General features: G+C 44.5%; 1 protein-coding gene across 2 annotated transcripts in view; it reads left to right on the plus strand.

The window, feature by feature from the left end:
- Positions 1 to 9,707: 9,707 nt before the first annotated feature.
- NOS1AP (nitric oxide synthase 1 adaptor protein) overlaps positions 9,708 to 17,887 on the plus strand; it is a gene marked incomplete at its 3' end in the record, with an annotated part of 237,176 nt that continues 228,996 nt past the window's right edge. For both annotated transcript variants that reach the window (XM_084249721.1, XM_084249720.1), the window contains exon 1: positions 9,708 to 9,900. In XM_084249721.1, coding sequence (XP_084105847.1) covers positions 9,796 to 9,900 — 105 coding nt within the window. In that variant the 5' untranslated portion in view covers positions 9,708 to 9,795. The remainder of the gene's footprint in view (positions 9,901 to 17,887) is intronic.

Consider the following 17,887-nt stretch of genomic DNA (forward strand, 5'->3'; position numbering starts at 1 on the left):
ATACAAAAGTAGACAAAAAATAATGAACCCTCAAGTAGATCAATTATTGATTCATGGTCAATCTTTTACCTATATCCCCACTGAATTCTCCCAACCCATAGTATGTTAATTATTGTTTGGACCATCATAATGCCATTATTGTTTCTCTCTTACAGAGGGTAAACAGAGGCACAGAGAGGTTAATTATCTTAGCAAGATTTCAGAGTCAGCTTTGGACAAAGTAGCACATTCAGAGGAGTTTGCCTCTGGAACCTCTTCCTATACTATCCCCACACTTGGATGCTGTGGAATTTGGGACATGCTCAAGTCTAAAGTCTTAGTTCTTAACTACTTAACTCTAAGTAGAGTCTCTAGAGAGTAGGGATTAAGTGAGATAAGGTCAGTGCCAGGGCCCAGGACCATTAAGTGTGTGGCAAATCAGTATTTGTGCTATCCCCACTCTTCTGGGAGGAGACAGGGCCACCTCAGCCCCACTGAAGACCCCCCCAAGTACGCATGCACCACTCATGTGCAACCCCTGGGCTCAGTGTGTCACTGCTGTTGGGAATCTGTGCTGTGAAATAAAGTGTTTTACTCTTTTGTCTTAGGATGTGGGGTGTGGGTGAGTGCAGAAGATAGGTAGTTCAACACCTTCTTGCTCTCTGAAATGTGTGTTCTTGGGTGTAACTACATGCACAGATATGTAAGTCAGGCCTGTGGAGAAGTTCAGTTTCACTCTTGCTGGAAACATGACATTAACTTCCTATTTGGTAAGGAATTGTGACCCCTGGAACAAAAAAAACACTTTTTCTATCTCCTTTTCCTCTGATTGGTTAAACCAAGCAGACAAGCCCTAAATATAATGGAACCCTGCCATTTTCTGATCCAAGAGTTAGAAGTCTCAGCTCAGACAGCCTGGGGCCCAGTGGGCTCATTTCCTAAGGCCCTATGACCAGGCCCCTGAGTGAATTGGGAGAGGACCTGCAGAGATCAGTGGATGATAGAGCAGGACACACTGACCACAGGTCAGTCTGACCACATAGTGTGACCAGAGTTTCTCAGGCAACCTTAAGGTGCATCTGCAGAGGAGGCTAGTGGGGGCACTGTGCTGCTGAGTGATGGTTAGGTTTAGTCTGGCTGTCTCTGCCTGTAGTGTCCTCCTTTTGTGATCTTGCCCATGGAAGTAACATGATTCTTGCCTGTCAAGCTCCAATGCTACCTCTCCCTCCCACCTCCCAATTCGCTCATCTCAGGGTGCCATACAAAGTGGATCTCATTCTGAAACCTGAGGCATCACTTTTGTACCTTCTGAGGCACTTTTACTGCTTTATTTTTGTACTATTTGAATACCTGTAACTCCTTGATAGATCAAAGTAAGTTCCTTGAGGAAAGGAATTGTTTCATCTATTTTCTCCAACAGTTCAAAGCTAGCCACAAGGCACCTAGCTGGCAACCAATAAAAACCTGCAGGACAGGTGATGTATCTCACAGAAATGCATACAATAGGCACTGAGTAAATGCATAAGGAATGAAATAACATTTATCTCCCACAGCTGGGAATGTAAGACTTTGATATTCAAGTCAGTTTCATACAACCCTTGGGCCTCTTTTCTTCCTTTCTTCCTTCCAACTGGGGTACAGGCCAGAGGTGTGGGGCCGGGGGTGGGGGTGCAGTGAGAGGATTCACCAGAGATAGAATGGGGAGCAGAACAGGCAGATCTACTGAAATACACTGCTGAGGGGAGCAGCAGGCAAGACAGGAGAAGTCTGCTGGGCCATGTGGGTTAGCTCCCTGGCTGGGAATCTAACTGAGGCCATAGAGATGACAGCACTGACTTAACTAACTTCTAGGACACCAGGGAGGCCCAGAAACATTTTTCAAAGTCATTGAAACCATCTGCAAGTGAGCTACTCAGTGGCATTCAGCACACTCACCATTACCACTGTCCATACCAGGACTTTGTCATCATCCCAAACAGAAACTCTAAGAGCTTTAAACCATAACTCCTCACTCTCCTGATAACCTTTATTTTACCTTCTCTCTCTGAATTTGCCTCTTCAAACAATGGAATGATACGCTATTTGTCCCTTTGTAACTGGCTTCTTTCACACTGTACATTGTCCTCGAGGTTTATTCATGTTGTAGCATGAGTCAGAATTTCATTCTTTATAAAGCTGAGTAATATTCCATGGTGTGTATGTACCACATGATGTTTATCCACTCATCTGTCAATGATCATTTGGGTTGTTTTCATCTTTTGCCTTATGCTGCTATGAACACAGGTATACAAACGTCTGTTTAGAAATACATAGTCTTCATCTTGTTCTCCATGGTAATGGTCTACTAACTGGAAAGCTTGACTAACTAGAATATTACATTCTACCATTAGGTTTGTGTAGGGGCTGGATGACACAAGGCAGGTTTTCTATGATCCGAGCAGACTGGGTAAAGGAGGAGTGAGTCCTGGAGCCCTCGGTGGCTTTTTGCAGGCTTTTATTGGGATTTACCAGGCACACGGCAGGCAGGGGTGCTGGGGGGCTGGGAGGCTGGCAGGCCTCCTAGCCCCCAGCAAGTCTTCACTCTTTCTGGGTTCTCTGGTGCTCTCTGCTCTCTCATGGTTCTGCTTCTTGTGGTTCTTCCATTCATTCTCTGCTTCTGCTTCTCCTGGCATCTGCATACTTCTGCTGGTATACCTTAAAAGCCCAGTCTTAGCCCAGGTGACTCCCATCTACATAGGCCCACACCATACTCCAGGTGCCCTCCATCAGGCATGCATTCAGGGTTCCATCATCTATCCTAATGGCGGGAGGGCACAAAAGCTGATACTTTTACCTTACCCTATTTCTTGGATTACGTGGTGGAAGCACAGCAGGCAGGGGTGGGGAGTGATGTCTCCATCTCACAAATGGACACAAGGAGGCAGGTGACTAATCCACATTAGCGTGGATGATCAGATTTACAAAAGAAATTCCCCCACCACTCACCCCCCCTACTGCCACATGTCACTGTTCAGTTCTACTGGGACACTTTTCCAAAAAAGTACGAACTTGAGGAACATTTGTTCTGAATTAAACTTGGCTGCAGTGAAAGTGTTATCATGTATATGGAGCTCAAATTACAGAGGCCTTTTTGGCCAGTGAATGGCACCGAGCGGCTGCTCAGAGAGGTGGAAAATTCTGAGCCCCTCCAGCACTGTTTCAGGAAAATGCTCAGCGTGGTGTGGAGAGGGGCCAGCTGGTGATGTCAAGGGGCTTATAAAAGAGATTACAAGACCTTTTAAGGGAAGGAGGCAGTTGCTAATGATGGAAAACTGCTAAAGCAGTTCTGGATGAGGCCTCAACACTTAATTTGCTAGTTATCCTGAAGTGCTTGTCATTTTTAAAAAACATATTGTGTCTGTTCCTTTGTGCATAACTCAAAAGACAACACTGAGTGTGGGGCAGAGAACCTGTTATGCTAATCCAAGGGGTAACTGAAACTGAGCTCTCAGGACACAGAAAGTCCAAAGTGGACCATCCAGGACCTGGGAGGGAAAGTTAAATGCCAGACACACCTGTACATCTGTATTTGTCTTTCCAGTTTCCTTCATTTCCTTTTTCTTTTTTTTTCTTTTGAAAGCAAGGGGGTGGGGCTTTATTTTTTAAAAAGCTGCTTAAGAGCTTTGCACCTCCAAAGAGATCTGAAAATAAAATATTTACTGATATTGCATTTCCAAGAGTTTCCAGTCTTTTCACACCCTTTTGCCATCTTATCTTAAGAATGTGGGTTTTATAAAGAGGAACCAAGATCAATTACAGTGACAGGGTAGACTGAGTTGAGTAGACAAGCCCCAACTCTAACAGCTGGGCTTACTTTGTGTTTAAAATAGATAACTAATGAAAACAGTCTCAGATTTAGGAATAAGGATCTAAGTTTGGAAGTGAAGGCCCTAAAATCAACTTTTATTGGAGTTGCTAAACTAAAGAAAATTCTCCATCAAGTTCTCTTTTTCCCTTACGGAGTATTAAAACAAATAAATGAACAAACGGACAAGCACACCAAACAAAACTGAAAATTAAGGACCCTAGAAATTATCCTTGAAGAAGTGTCACTCAGTGACAAGGCCCAAAGCTAAAATGGAGTCGAAGCAAGAATTAAAAGGCTTCTGGAAGTGATCAGCATGGAGGGACTTTGGAACCCATGACACTAAGGTATAATTGGTTGCAGCTTTATGTTTTCATCAGCCTTTATTTCTGGGCATGGGAGAATAGCTAAAGACTACCTTGTCAACTCTATATATTCTTACAATATGGAAAAAACAGTCATCTGCTTCACCAAACATTTTTTTCAATTGTAGCTTAAATAAAAGCTACAATTTTATTTTTTTTGCGGGGGGGACGGGGGGGGGTGGTGGTGTGACTGGGGATTGGGTTCTCTTTCTGAATGAGCAATCTGGGTCAATTCCCAGATTTTCAGTGGAGTGCAGCCCTCCTCAACCCCCATATGGCAAAGGCCCCCCTGGCTCCTATCAACCGAGCTCCAGCAGGAAGGCTCAATCCTGTGAGCTTATCTCTTCCCTGTCCCCTGAAGACACTGAGCAGATTACTGCCTCTTCAGACCTTGTCTCCATGTCTTACCCTCCTCCTGCTGAGTTCTTTATTAAAATCTTTTCCTTTTTTCAAGTCTCACTCAAGTTTCACCTCCATTTGACCAAGCCAATCTCCAAGAGCTTTCTCCCTCTGTTCCCTCCATGCTACTTCGAAATGGTGCCTGTTAGATCACATGCTGCCTATCTCACTGAATCTGTATACCTCCTGAAGTCCCCTGCTGCCCCCCCAGGAGACAAATCTTGCAGGAATACTTGTTAAATATGACTTTATTGCTCAACAACTGAAAGGCTGTTGAATCAATGAAAAGCTTCTTGCCTGAAATTTTAACCTGGGCCAAGAAACACAGCTATTAACTTTCACATGAAAAAGAATCTTCTGAGCTACAAAAGCAGGGAATGATAACACTATTCAGGAGAGATTATTAGAAGAATCTACATGAGAAAGGAAACTCAAAGCCAGCCAGAAACCCAACCTTCTTTCTTCAACTTAAAATTCTTCAAATTTGCTTTTTTCTGAGTATTTCCTAACTCCCTGCTAGTGTTCTCAAAGAAGGCTGCAGACCCTCTGAAAATGGTCATGACCTTTCATACTGCTTGTTCTTGCCTGTCTGGTCCAGGGTGGGAAAGTGTTAGGAAGGAAGGAGCTCCAGACCCTGCTTCCCACTCCACTAATTTTGTCCTCCTCCTCTGATTTTGTCTGCACTGGCAAGCTATTGAGGGAAAACTTGGAACCCAAAAGGCATCCCCATTTGGAAATCAGTTAAAAGAGTATTTGATTTATAAAAAACATCATATGCATGATTTTGTTTAAAAAAAAAAAGAGAGAGAGACTTATCTTTAAAATGGAAATGAATGACTCCATCAGGAATATGGTCTGCCCTTGGTATAGAGAGGGGTTGAAATGGAGGGGAGGGGGTACTAAAAAGAAAAACATGTAGGCCAATACCCAAATAGAATACTCTTTCTTACAGGGCAGATGTCCCAACTTACTGCTTTTTTGCTTATTTACTAAAAGATCAAAATAAACCAAATGTGAATTAGAGGTCACTCGTGATAGAGGGTGCTATTTTCTTCCAGAGAGAAATAACTTAATATCTTTATTGCCAACTTTTAATATGGGCTCATGGTTTCCAACTCTATATGTGCCAGGGAGACACCATCAAATAAGTATGGTGGCATCAAAAGTAATTTGAACTTTTCGGAACAAAGCGTTATCTAATGGGAGGAAATCATTTTGTGTTGTCAATATTTTGTATTATTGTTTATACGTTGTGGGTTCATCTGTGTAGCTGAGCAGGATTGCCCAAGCTGACATGTGCTTCATGCTCTGTTGGTTATATTTATGGGAAGATTCCTAGAATATACTGCTCTATGACCTACCCAAGTTACTTCCTTTCCTCAGTCTCAGTTTCCTCATCTGTCAACTAGACAACACACAGGGAGTGCCTAGCATTGCAAAACAGGTATTTATGATTGAAAGCAAATTAATATTCTCACTTCCAAATATGTGCTAAAAATAAAGTTTACTCATATATTACTTATATAACTCATTCTTGTGTGATAAAAAGATTACTGAGCTAGGAGGTCTAGTGTATAGTGCTAAGTAGGCAAATTACTCAATCTTTCTAAATTTTTATTTCTTTGTCTTTATAATGATGGTGCTGGATTAGATGGTCTACCAGTAACTTTCAGTTCTAAATTTCTGTGACAGGGTTTTTTTTTAAATAGTTAATTTAAAACAAAGATTTAATAAAACTTAAATGCTTTAGCAACTTATGTTTTTTAATTAAATGTACTTCAGATTATATCATGTAATATTTATCATACAATGGATGTGGGAAAAGACACATGTACCTGTCATTTATTTTAAGAAGTAAAACTTGATATTAGACAAGATGAAAAATTTATTCTATTGCTATTCAGCTATTTAGCTGTCCTTCATTTATTTTTTCATTAAATAATATAAATTATTTATATGTAAGCATTTATTGACACAGAATTGTAATATACAATTTAAATAAAAACACATAGACTTTGAAAAAAATAAAACCTGATTATTTAAATAGATTTAGAAATGCTATGGGTGAAATTCAATTATACCCAAATGTGCAAAAACAAGATTGAGATCACTGCTAAAAAATAAAGAAGGGAAATTACTTGGAATGCCCATTGTTTCTGGAAAAAGGGTGTTTTATTGCCCAGTAATGCTGACGTTACTTTAGGTGGAGACCTAAACAGAGCACAGCCTCTCCTTTTAGAAGATTTCATCTAACTGAAATGAAATGAATCTAGCTTAGTAACACCAAATATAAGTCAAAGTAAAACAGGATTCTGAATTTGATATGCATCTTATTTGCAATAAGAGGTCTTTCATGGCAACCCAGGCCATGATGGAAACACCTCTTGACATAGAATTGGATTCAGATTCTGCCTCCTTGCTCTTCTAAGTAGGTGCCCTTGGGCAAGTCCTATAACCCCTTTGTATCTGTTTCTTCATAAAATGGGGCTAATTGGTTAGGGTTATTGTGAATATTAAAAGACAGTGCATGCAAATTCTAAGAACAGTGTTCAACACAGAGAAATATTACCTATTATATTTGATTGCATAAATTGGAGGTCTACTGTGTAGTCATTTCTGTACCAGATCCTGAAATACTTTTGAGCTTTAGTTTTTTTCTTTGTATCTGGTCTACAATGTGTCATAGAATTGGATATGAAATTCTGATAAATACAGCAGTCTAGTGGGATCCAGATTGGAGCCAGAGGACTTTTTATACTCAGGAGAGAATATGAGAAGTAAATGAAGTAGTTACTTAAGGTCTAGACTTTCGGTTGTTCAGTTCCTGTGCCAGGTTTTAGTGAGTGCATTAAAATGTATATTAAAACCACCATGACATTCAAAGAGTCAAACATGCCTGATTAGACTTTCATGTCCTGTATTTATAAGAAGGATTGTGGTGCATATCCTCAGTGCAAATTATCCGTGGCTCTTGCTAATATTTATGAATATACTAGTCTATATAGCACAATGCATGTGATTAACTTGTTGAAGTCATCAACTTTAAGGAACTAGTGGAGAAGATGCCACATCTTAACCAATAATGATGGCAGATAGGGAGTAGGCAATATAAAAGAAAGGGCAATTGTAATTTTTTGCACCATGGTACAAAATGAGAAATAAAGTTATGGCAATAATGCATCCTTATAAGTAAATTTATCATAGATATGGTGTAGAAAGACATGCCATTGCAAATAATTTTGCTGTAATACTTGGTGATGCACCCAAATTTTCCCTATACAATAAGAATTCAGTAATGTTTGGTCTTCAGGTTGCCTTGGGTGGTTGTGTTCCCAGGACTGTAAGAATAAGTGTAAGGTGATGAATTCCACAGGAGCTGACCATTTGGTTCGTGGTCTCTAGTTGGGCTGGTTTTGGCACTGGCTGGGGATTGGCTGCTTTTGGTGACTTTGGGGTGATAGTAAGTTAAGCAAATCATAGATCATAGCAGTACCTCTCCCTCTGGGGTTTGAACAGATAATGACTATTGTGTCACTAACTCCTCCCATGGCCCCTTTATTTGTATATTTTATATGGTAAAGAAATGAAATATATAGGTAATAGCCCGTTCATTAAAAAATCTCATCTAAATTAGAAATAATTAGGGATCTTTTCTCAAAGACTCTTGATGTAAAGAAGAAAAGTGAATGGGCCATTCCTTAACAGGCAAATTGAACTCCTGCATTTACTAAGACAGGAGAATAATGTAAGTCAGAAATAAGTTGGAAAGCTCATTTTGTCCATACACAGTGTAGGGTAAGGTAAAAGGTATCAGGCTTTTCTGCCCTCCCGCCATTAGGATAGATGACGGATCTGCGGTCCTGAATGCATGCTTGATGGCAGCCACGTGGAGTAGGGTGTGGGCCTAGGTTGATGGGATTCGACTGGGCTTTTCATGGCGGTGTCACGGGGATGCCAGCAGAATCCGAGAGAGAAGTAGAGAACGCCGGAGAGCCCAGATAGAGTGAAGACTTGCTTGCCAGCCTCCCGGCCCCCCCAGCATCCCTGCCTGCTGTGTACTGGGTAAACCCCAATAAAAGACCTGCAAAAAACCACTGAGGACTCTGACTCCTCCTTTACCCGCTCTGCTGGCTCATAGAAAACCTGCACCGTGTCTGTTCCTGCCCTCTACAACAGTTATAAAAGGTTTACTAAGAAAAATAAAAAGGTTCTGAACCTTGTTGTCCTTACCACTCCTTTTTTTCCGGGCCCATTTTCACAAGGCTGATAGCTTTTGAATATTAAAACCATCCCCACCACCATCACTCAAGTCGTTTAAACCAGTTCAAAGCCACAGTAAGCCCCGCCAGAGTCCCCCATTTGGGTACCGCCTTGATTCTCCAGAAAAAGGGGACTAGAGAGAGGGATTAATGATTTGGATTTGGATACATCTGGACCAGGACGTGGGTCTTCCTGGTGAAGCACAAAAACAAAACAATAATATGTCCCTTCCCACTTCCAGAAACAAAACAGAATATCCAAGGTGCTGCTGCAGCTGCTTTTAGCAGCCTGTCTGGGCTGCAAGAGACAAAGCCAGGGCTGACCCTCGGGTCCGGAGAAGCGCGCGGCCTGCGGCCTGGGCGAAGTCCCCGGGGCGGGCGGGAAGGGCAGGGAGCGCACCTCGGGGACTTTCACCTGCCCGGCGAGTGGCACCGGGCGAGGGGCCCAGGGGCGGGGCCTGGGGCCGGGGCGGGCTGTGGGCGGGGCCTGAGGCCGGGGCGGGCCGGGGGGAGGAGCCTCGCCGCTCGCGGGAGGAGCCGGCCCGGACCCGCCCCGCGGGAGGAGCTGCTCGCCGGCGGCCGGTCCGGCGTCTCCGTGACAGGCACCCGCGCCGCGGCCGCTTCCTCGTCGTGGCGGTGCACGAGCCGCTCTGGGGCCCGCGCCGCGCCCAGTCCCGCTGCGGCTGCAGCGCCTTCCCCCGGCCACCGCCCCCCACCCCGGCCGCCCGCGCGCCCCGCCGCGCACAGCGCCCGGCAGCCAGAAATTGCGCGGCCACAGCGCCGCCGGCATCCGCGCCTCCCACCCCCCGGCCCTGCGCCGCTCGGGTCCCGGCTCCGGTGCCCTCGCCCGCGCCTCCCCCGCCCGCGCTCCCGCCTCTCCGCTCTCCTCGGTGGATCGCCGAGCCTCTTCCCGCCGCCGCCTCCGGGGGAGCAGTCCCGGCGGGGCACCATGCCCAGTAAAACCAAGTACAACCTTGTGGACGACGGGCACGACCTGCGAATCCCCTTGCACAACGAGGACGCCTTCCAGCACGGCATCTGCTTCGAGGCCAAGGTGAGGGGCGCGCCTGAGCGCGTGGGGTGCACGGCCATCCTGGACACATGGTTGGGGAAAAGCTGATGTGGGGTGTCCTACTGTTTTGGGGAGGGTGTCTCTTTTACACTGGCCCCTGCCCAGAGCTGCCGAGACCTTGCAAAGTTGGAACTACATTGCCCTCCAGAGTCCCCTCCCACCAGCAGACCCCACTCCCACCTGCATATTCCACTTATCACCTGTAAATCCCTTCCCACCTGCAGACTCCACCCCCCCATAACCTTCCATCCACCTGCAAACCCCTCCCCCTTTATCCTTACCCGCCCAGGACCGGATTGAATTACTTCCCCGACCCCTCCTTTCAAGGAGCTGGGTGAGTCCGGACACCTGGTGCTTTAGAATTTGTGTAGGGGAGCTCTTGTGTTATTACCTGCTGAGCTCCCACGAGAGAGAGGTACTCCCAGGAGCGTCTTTTAAAGCGGGGTGGGTGCTTGCTTGCTGATCGAGGAAAATAACACAGGGATGTTTTTAGGTTCCATATAACTGTGTGCAGGTGTCAGAGCCACTTCCTAAATACCTGATTTTCCCCTACTCCTTTGCTAGTGCCAGCCATTGATGGTGGGACGTAGGGGTGAAAGTTGCCTATTTGTTGATTTTGTGACTTAATGTTAAGTTTCATCAACTAGCAGGGAGCAGCTGTGAAGAATTTAGCTTGGATGACTGGAATTTTCAGCCTTGGGGGTAGGGGGTGCAGAAGCTTGGACTCTGATTTGGTCCCTGGGATGCCCTTCCCAGAGCAAGGACTTCTGGTTTCTGAAATTACAACTGAGGTGCCCCTCCCATCCTCCTGGAATCAGTGCTCCTACTTTTCACATCCCTTCTGCTCTTCATTCACATGCCTCCGTGACACAAAGACCATGGGACCCTCGACAACTTGTGTGCCTGTCACCCATAAGTGTCTTTCCATGGAAGTGTGTCTTGCTGCTTTTGAAAAGGTAGTACTTTCCATGATGAGACAGTTTTCCTCTTTGTTCCCCTTTCTTGTTCTCCTACATGGTTATTTAGATACAGTATTAGCATCTTCTGCAAGGATTATTTCATCAGGTGGCTAATCCTTCAGTTCAAGAAACAGTTCCCAATTTTTGTTAGGTGTCCAGTGTGATCAGTTATCCTTAGACATTTTTTTCCTTCTCATGGGGATGTGAGTTGGTGAATCTTACTTCCCTGCCCCCATAACTTTCCCCTAACCTTATTTGCTCGAGCAAGGACGACACCCCCAGTCTTGCCCCTGACATCAACCTTGTGGTGGAATGCAGAGCTGAATTACTGGCTATGGCCAGGACCAGAGCAGGGCTGCAGCCAAGATCTTATCTTGCTTCTCTTAGAATAGATCTGCTTGGTCTAAGATGGGATGTTTGGGTTAATTTTTGTCCTGGCCTGTTGCTTTGATGAGTAGGTTTTTTAAAGGGTGAGTTTTCATCAGAATTGTGATTTAATTTCCTTGGACATACATAACCTGGGAAATTGGCTTTTGTTTTGCTTGGTTTACCAGTGCTCTGCTTTGCAAGAATGAAAGTAAGAAGGATTAAAGAATTATTAAGCCTTCCTGCCCTTTTCTCCCAGTCCTCTGCATTTAGTCCCAATTAGGTCTCAACTAGGGCATAGGAATCACCAGGTGAAGGTAGTAAATAGTTGCATCTTGTCACCCTCCAATGCTGCTAAGTTGATACACCTGTGGGGAGCCTGGCACTGGTGCCTTTAACAGGCTGAGCCTTTAGGTGATTTAATGCAGGTGATCGGGACCAGAATTTGAGAAGTACTGGGCATCAACTTGCTTCCAACTTTGCTGGGTCCTACCTTCCCTTTTCCAGCATGCAGTTTCCTTTCTGAGCAAATGTCTGGGGGCTGTGTGATGTAGTTCCTATAGTAACTTCCTCACATTCACAGATCATGTTGCTAGCTAAGAGGAGAGGGGAGCCAGTCTTGGTCCAGGCTGTGTCCCCAGTGCAGATCTGAGAGGTAGGGGACACAGGGTTCTGCTATGAGAAGAGAAGGACAGAACTGGCTTTGGGGACTGTATGCTAAGTTTCAGCTCATGTAATTGGTGCTGGACACAGAGTCATTCAGACCTTGTTGGCTGAAACCTGAGTGGAGGCGGAAGTGTTTCTGTCCACATGCACCCTGCAAGTGCCTTCCCTGCTGGCTTCTACCAGAGTGGTATCCATGGAACTGCACATTGTTGGGATTTCAGGGTTAAATCCACACCACATTCCTCCCTTGTTTTGGAAAAGCACAGACTGTAAAATGTAAAATGCATTTTTGCTGTCTTGTCAGGCACCCTTGGAAAATGAGCCCAGGTCTTTCTCTCCCAAGGGCTGGCAGCTTTTCAGAATCAACGCTGGGTGGAGTGACTCTCTGGATGCATGCTACTGATTTTCAGGGATCTGCAGTGATTGAAAGGCTATGGTCAGGGTTGAAGGGCATCTGGGTGCCAGTTAATTTATTTATGCATTTAATTATCCCTAGGAATGCTAGATATGTTCTACCTGCAGTACTCATGTAATTTTCACCACTTCCCTAGAGATGGGTCCCCCTCAGTCTTTTATAAATGAGGTTATGGGTTCAGGGAGGTTGTTGCCTGCCTTAGTGCACACGGCTAAGAATGGCAAAGTCAGAATTTAAGCCTGAAACTCTGACTTCACAAGCTCAAATTCAACACTTATTCATTTAATGATTTTTAGGGAGTGTTCACTATGCTGGGCAGAGCTCTGATTCAGTGCTCTCATCTCTTGGCCTGTGATGTAGGAAATTCTTCAAACTTTAAATGCTAGGCTGGAGCTGCTTCTAAAGGGTTCCTGCTGTCATTGTTCAATGTGGACACCTGGCTCACTTGGTGGTGATGGGTAGCAAGGGCTCATTCTTCTTGAATGCTTGTGTGGCCCCTCTGTTATTGCCTGTCCCGGCATGCTATCTGGTAGGCCAGGGCCATCAACCCACTGCTGGGTAGGGGAGAAGGGGATTTCTAAGATGCAAAGTGTAAGAAAAGTATTAATAACAATATTATGCCTTATATTTGTAGGTAATTTTGGATTTGCATGGGACTCTCACGTACAAAGAATTTTCCTCTGATAGAAACACAGACATTAGTGTTATCTCCATTGTCAGATGAAATAACAGAATCAGAGAGATTAACTTGTCTAGTGTCATAGAACTGATCAGTACCAGAACATAAGGGTATTTATTGAGCACTTGCTATATGCCATGTATTGTTCTGGGTTTTGCCTCATCTAACCCTCAAACCCCACTGCTTTTAGTCCTGGTCTAGCTGCTTTCCTCTGACCTTCTGTATCCATAGAACCCATTCTCTAGATTGTCAGAACTAGAAAGAACCGTACATTACCACCCTATTTTATGGATGAGGAAGTCATTGACCTTAGGCAACATAGGCAGTTAAGAGCACAATCAGAACTAATGCTAGTTTCAAATTGGTTTCAGTTCTTTACTGTGGTTTAATAAACTATCTCAAAACTCAGTAACTTAAAACAACATTTACTTAATTTGCTTTTGATGTCTGAGGCTCACAGTCAGGCTGGGCTGGGCTGGGTGGTTCTTCTGTTGCATATGATACTGAGTCTTCATTCACCTGGACTATGTTGGAAAGTCCCAGAATGTGCTTCTTCCATTCCTGGTACCTTTGTGGTTCTGAGCGTTGTTCTCTACAAGGAGGAGCTTGGGTTTCCTAGCATGGGGACCCTTTTATTTGGCAGCTGACTTTGAAGAGGGAGTGTTGTAAGTAGTGAAGGTGGAAGCCTTCAGAATTACACAGGCTTACTTCTGCTTTGTGCTGTTGGTTAAATCAGGCCAGCACAGATTTAAGAGGAGAAGTAGACTTCTCAAGGTCACGTTGCAAGTGTGCACGTTGCCAAAGCTATCTTTGGATCATAGTGTACCACCAAATTTGTGTTGTTTTCTCTCTGCATGTACCTCCTCCAATGAAGTCGAGTGTTCTTTGAGTGTCTCATGCTTCTGTGTAGAGCCTCTTCTCCCCAAATCAGTTACATACCTAGTTGACAGTAATAATTATTTGTGAAGTAGAAGAAATGGTCTCTTATAGAAAATCTGGAAGCAGTGACTATATTGTCATACTACCGAGTGATTTTTGTGGTTGGGGAGCTCCTAGTCTAGTCTGATCTGAATTTTCTGGCCATATTTTCCTCCTGATAATGGCTTCCCTGACTGATAGTTTCACCCTTGTGGATTTTAGAGATTCCAGTAACTGCACACAGCAGGCTACCTATGGATGCTACTTGAATACACTGTTGTGAGGGCTTCCAGATTAGGACATGACATACGTTGTCTCACCATCAGTGGGGTGTCTCCATCTAAGCCTGAACCTGAGGTGCATGGTCAAGAGCTCTCAGAACTGACTCCACTTATCCTGGGTGCTGTCCTCTAATCCCCAATGTCCCCACCACCACCCCAACATTCCTCCAGTCCCCAGCAGTTCTGTCTTCTAGGATTCTGGGCCAGTGTATTTAGTAACATCTTTAATAAAGGCGTCATCCTTGAAGTAGACACTTATTTCATCTTCTGTGTATTTGTCTTGATGCTTTGAAATGCACTGTTATCTTCTGCTGAGAACTCTTGGAGGTGGAGAGTGGGGAGACGATCAGTCTCAGTGATCTAGCACCACTCTGAAATGTTCCCCATTTTTATTCACTTTATTTTGCGCTTAGGTATCCCTGGCAGTTCCTCTATGGCTAGTGTGTTGGGATTTGATGGGCAAGACTGTTTCTATAGTAGCCAAACATTTCACGATTTTATGATTTTTTGTCCTGTCTCCTTTGTCCAAAATATCCCTTTCCATTTCAGTGATCAAAATCACACAGCCACATGTCATAATAACTTCTGCTAGTCACCTCTGAGACCTTAATCTGACTACTGCTTGTTAAAAGTTACTCATATACTGCTACTTCAAGAACTCAAACTTTCAGCCTTCGGTCACTACAGCCTTGCTTCTTCTTTCCTATTTTTGGAAGCACATTCTTCCCCTTCCCTCCTCCTTTCTGACAGCGTTATTTTTATTGAGACTAATTTCACCTACCATACAAGCCACTTCTACAATTCAGTGGTTTTTAGTTTATCCACAGATATATGTACAACTATTACCACAGTTTAAGATAGCCAGAGGAACCCAGAACCCTTTAGTTGTCATCACCTATCCCCTCATCCATGCAGCTAAGTACCCACTGATCTGCTTTCTGTCTCTAGGTCTGCTATTATGGACATTTCATATAAATGGAGTCATATGAAGTGTGGTCTTGTCTGACTTCTTTTACTTAGTGTAATGTTTCCAAGGTTCACCCATATTGTAGCATGTATCCATAGTTCATTCTTTTTTATGCCTGAATAATATTCCATTGCAGGGATAGACCATATTTTGTCTATCTACACATCAATTGATGGACATTAAGGCTGTTTCTATTTTGTAGCTATTGTGAGTAATACTGTAAACATTGATGTGCAAATTTTTCTGTGCTATATACTTTCATTTTTAGTGGGTAGATAAGTAGGAGTGAAATTGCTGAGTCCTGTGGTGATTATGTTTAACCATGTTGGAGCTGTCATACTGTTTCCCATGTGGCTGCATGTTCTGTCTTCCCACTAACAGTGTATGAGGGTTCTGATTTCTCCACATCCTCACGACACTTGTCTGACTTTTTGGTGGTAGCCATCCTCATGATATGAAGTGGCCTATCTCATTGTGGATTTGGTTTGCATTCCCTGATGAATAGTGATACAGAAATCTTTGCATTCATATATCCTCCTTGGGTATTGATATCTTTTGCCCATTTTTAAATGGAAATGTTTTTATTGAGTTCTAAGGGCTCTTTATATATTCTATATTTAGTCTCCTCTATAGCGCTGCACATATTTTCACCTGTTCTGTGGGTAGTCTTTTCACTTGGACATTGTCCTTTGAAACAGTTTTAAATTTTGGTGAAGTCCTATGATCACGATTTTTTCCTCTTTTTGAGCCCCATTTAACCTCTGTCCCCTACTGCCCATAACCTTTGAGTCTTGGTTCATCATTCTGTCGCCTCCTCCCCTGCCTCCACAGGGTCCAGCTTCCGCACAATGAGCTTATTCCACTCTGCCTGGGAACACCTGTGGCCTTCCCTATGTGAAATTGCTCTTATCGCCTCCTCCTCCTTTAACATTTTTCCTACTCTTCCTTTCAGGGCCAAGCCTCATGAGAGAGTGGTCTACTCTGTACAGTTTTTGTGTATCCATTCACTGCCTGGCCTTGTCCTCCTGACTTCTTGCTGCCGGTTAGAAACTACTGCTGCTCTTCTCTGTCTTCAGCCCTTTGCCTTCTCCTCCTGAGTATCTTATTCTTGGCCTTGGAGTGCCTGTCAGCTCTCCATGCAGGCTCTCAGCCCTTGCCCACACCTCCTTTCTTTGCTGGCTGACCTCTCCTCTCCTTTGACCTTTCATGGGAGTGCCCCAGGCCATCCTCCACCTCTCTGTGCAGGGGGCTTCTAGATCTTCAACTTCAGTCCCACTTCAGATCTTTCTGTTGTGCCAGGTCTCTACCTTCTCTACAAGCTGGAAGTCTAATCTCTCCTTGTCCCAGCCTACCATCCTCTTGGGCACCCAGACTCGACACTTGGGAGCACAGCTTGAGTCCTTCCGTTCAGCAGCTGGCTTGGGTACTGTTTACCAAGTACCTCTGGCAGGGCTCTTCTCTTCTTAACCCCAGCCCCTAGCAAGTCAGTCAGTCCTTGAGTTTTCCCCGTGCCGCTCTTCCATGCCGCTGCCTGGGCCGTCATTCTGCCTCTGGCTGGGCCAGGCTGCTCGCCTCTTCTCACCATACCATTCAGAACCCTTCTGAGGGCCTCCACTTTATCCTGTAAACTTTTGCGGTTAATTTTCCTGAAATAAATTGCTACCTTCCCACTCAGAGACCTACACATTGTAAGTTTCTAATACTACTATCTTAGATCCCAACTTCTTAGCGAGCTATTCAGGGGTTTCTGCTGTTGGCAACTCCCTTGATCTCCCTACCCTTGAACCCACAGGGGTACCTATCATTCTCTAACCCCTGCTATTCCTCACCATTGCTCAGGTCACATGTCACATGGTGATGTCTCCTGTCCCTCCTGTCTGTCCAAAAAACTGACAAGGCCTTACTTTGGGTTGACCTCTGATGGTTGTCCACCAGGGTCCCTGTCACTCGGCCTCTGTGTCCTTAATGCTGAGTGCTGTGCCTTGCATTTGGGATATGTATTTTGAATGAGTGATACCATGTCTCTGCTGCTCTTGTGTGGATGGTCCAGGCCTTCTGTTGGAGAGTGGGGCATGCCGTAGTTCTACAACTCTCAGTCCCCAGTGGGTATCCCGGAGGGTGTCCCTCCACCCCTCTTACATAGTGTCACTGCCTCCAAAATATGTGCTGAGTCAGCATATGCCCTGCATTTAATGGAATTCCAGTGACGGGCATGCAGTGGAATTAGGATCTTTCTTTTTAAGAACATGAAGTCAGTATTAGGAGTAGATAATCGTCACTTCATAGTAAAGAACATATTTTCAACCTGTTGGGTTCTTGTTCATGCATTGATACCCACCCCCCCCCCAACTCCTTATATCCTTTATTTGCTGTTTTATCATTTGTTGCACATAAATTTGGTTGGCAACATAGCATGAACTCAGGAGTCTGATTGTGTGTTCCCATCCTGGTGCTGTCTCTCCTTTGCTGTGTGAACTTGTTAGAATATTCACCATCTCTCCTTCAGTGTCTTCCTCTGTAAAGAGAGGATACAAACATCTCATACCTCTGGTGAGAGCAGTTCTGAGGTATACATGTGTCTGCACAATATCCACTGCTGTTCTTGTTACTGTTGTTACTTAGACCTACACATTGTAACTTAAGTCTCATCTGTATAAGATTCTAGTTTCTGAACTAGACACTGTGCTTTGTAAATCAGAGGCCGAGTAATACATTATC

Source organism: Talpa europaea (genome assembly GCF_964194135.1).
Source record: "Talpa europaea genome assembly, chromosome: 12".
NCBI lineage: Eukaryota > Metazoa > Chordata > Mammalia > Eulipotyphla > Talpidae > Talpa > Talpa europaea.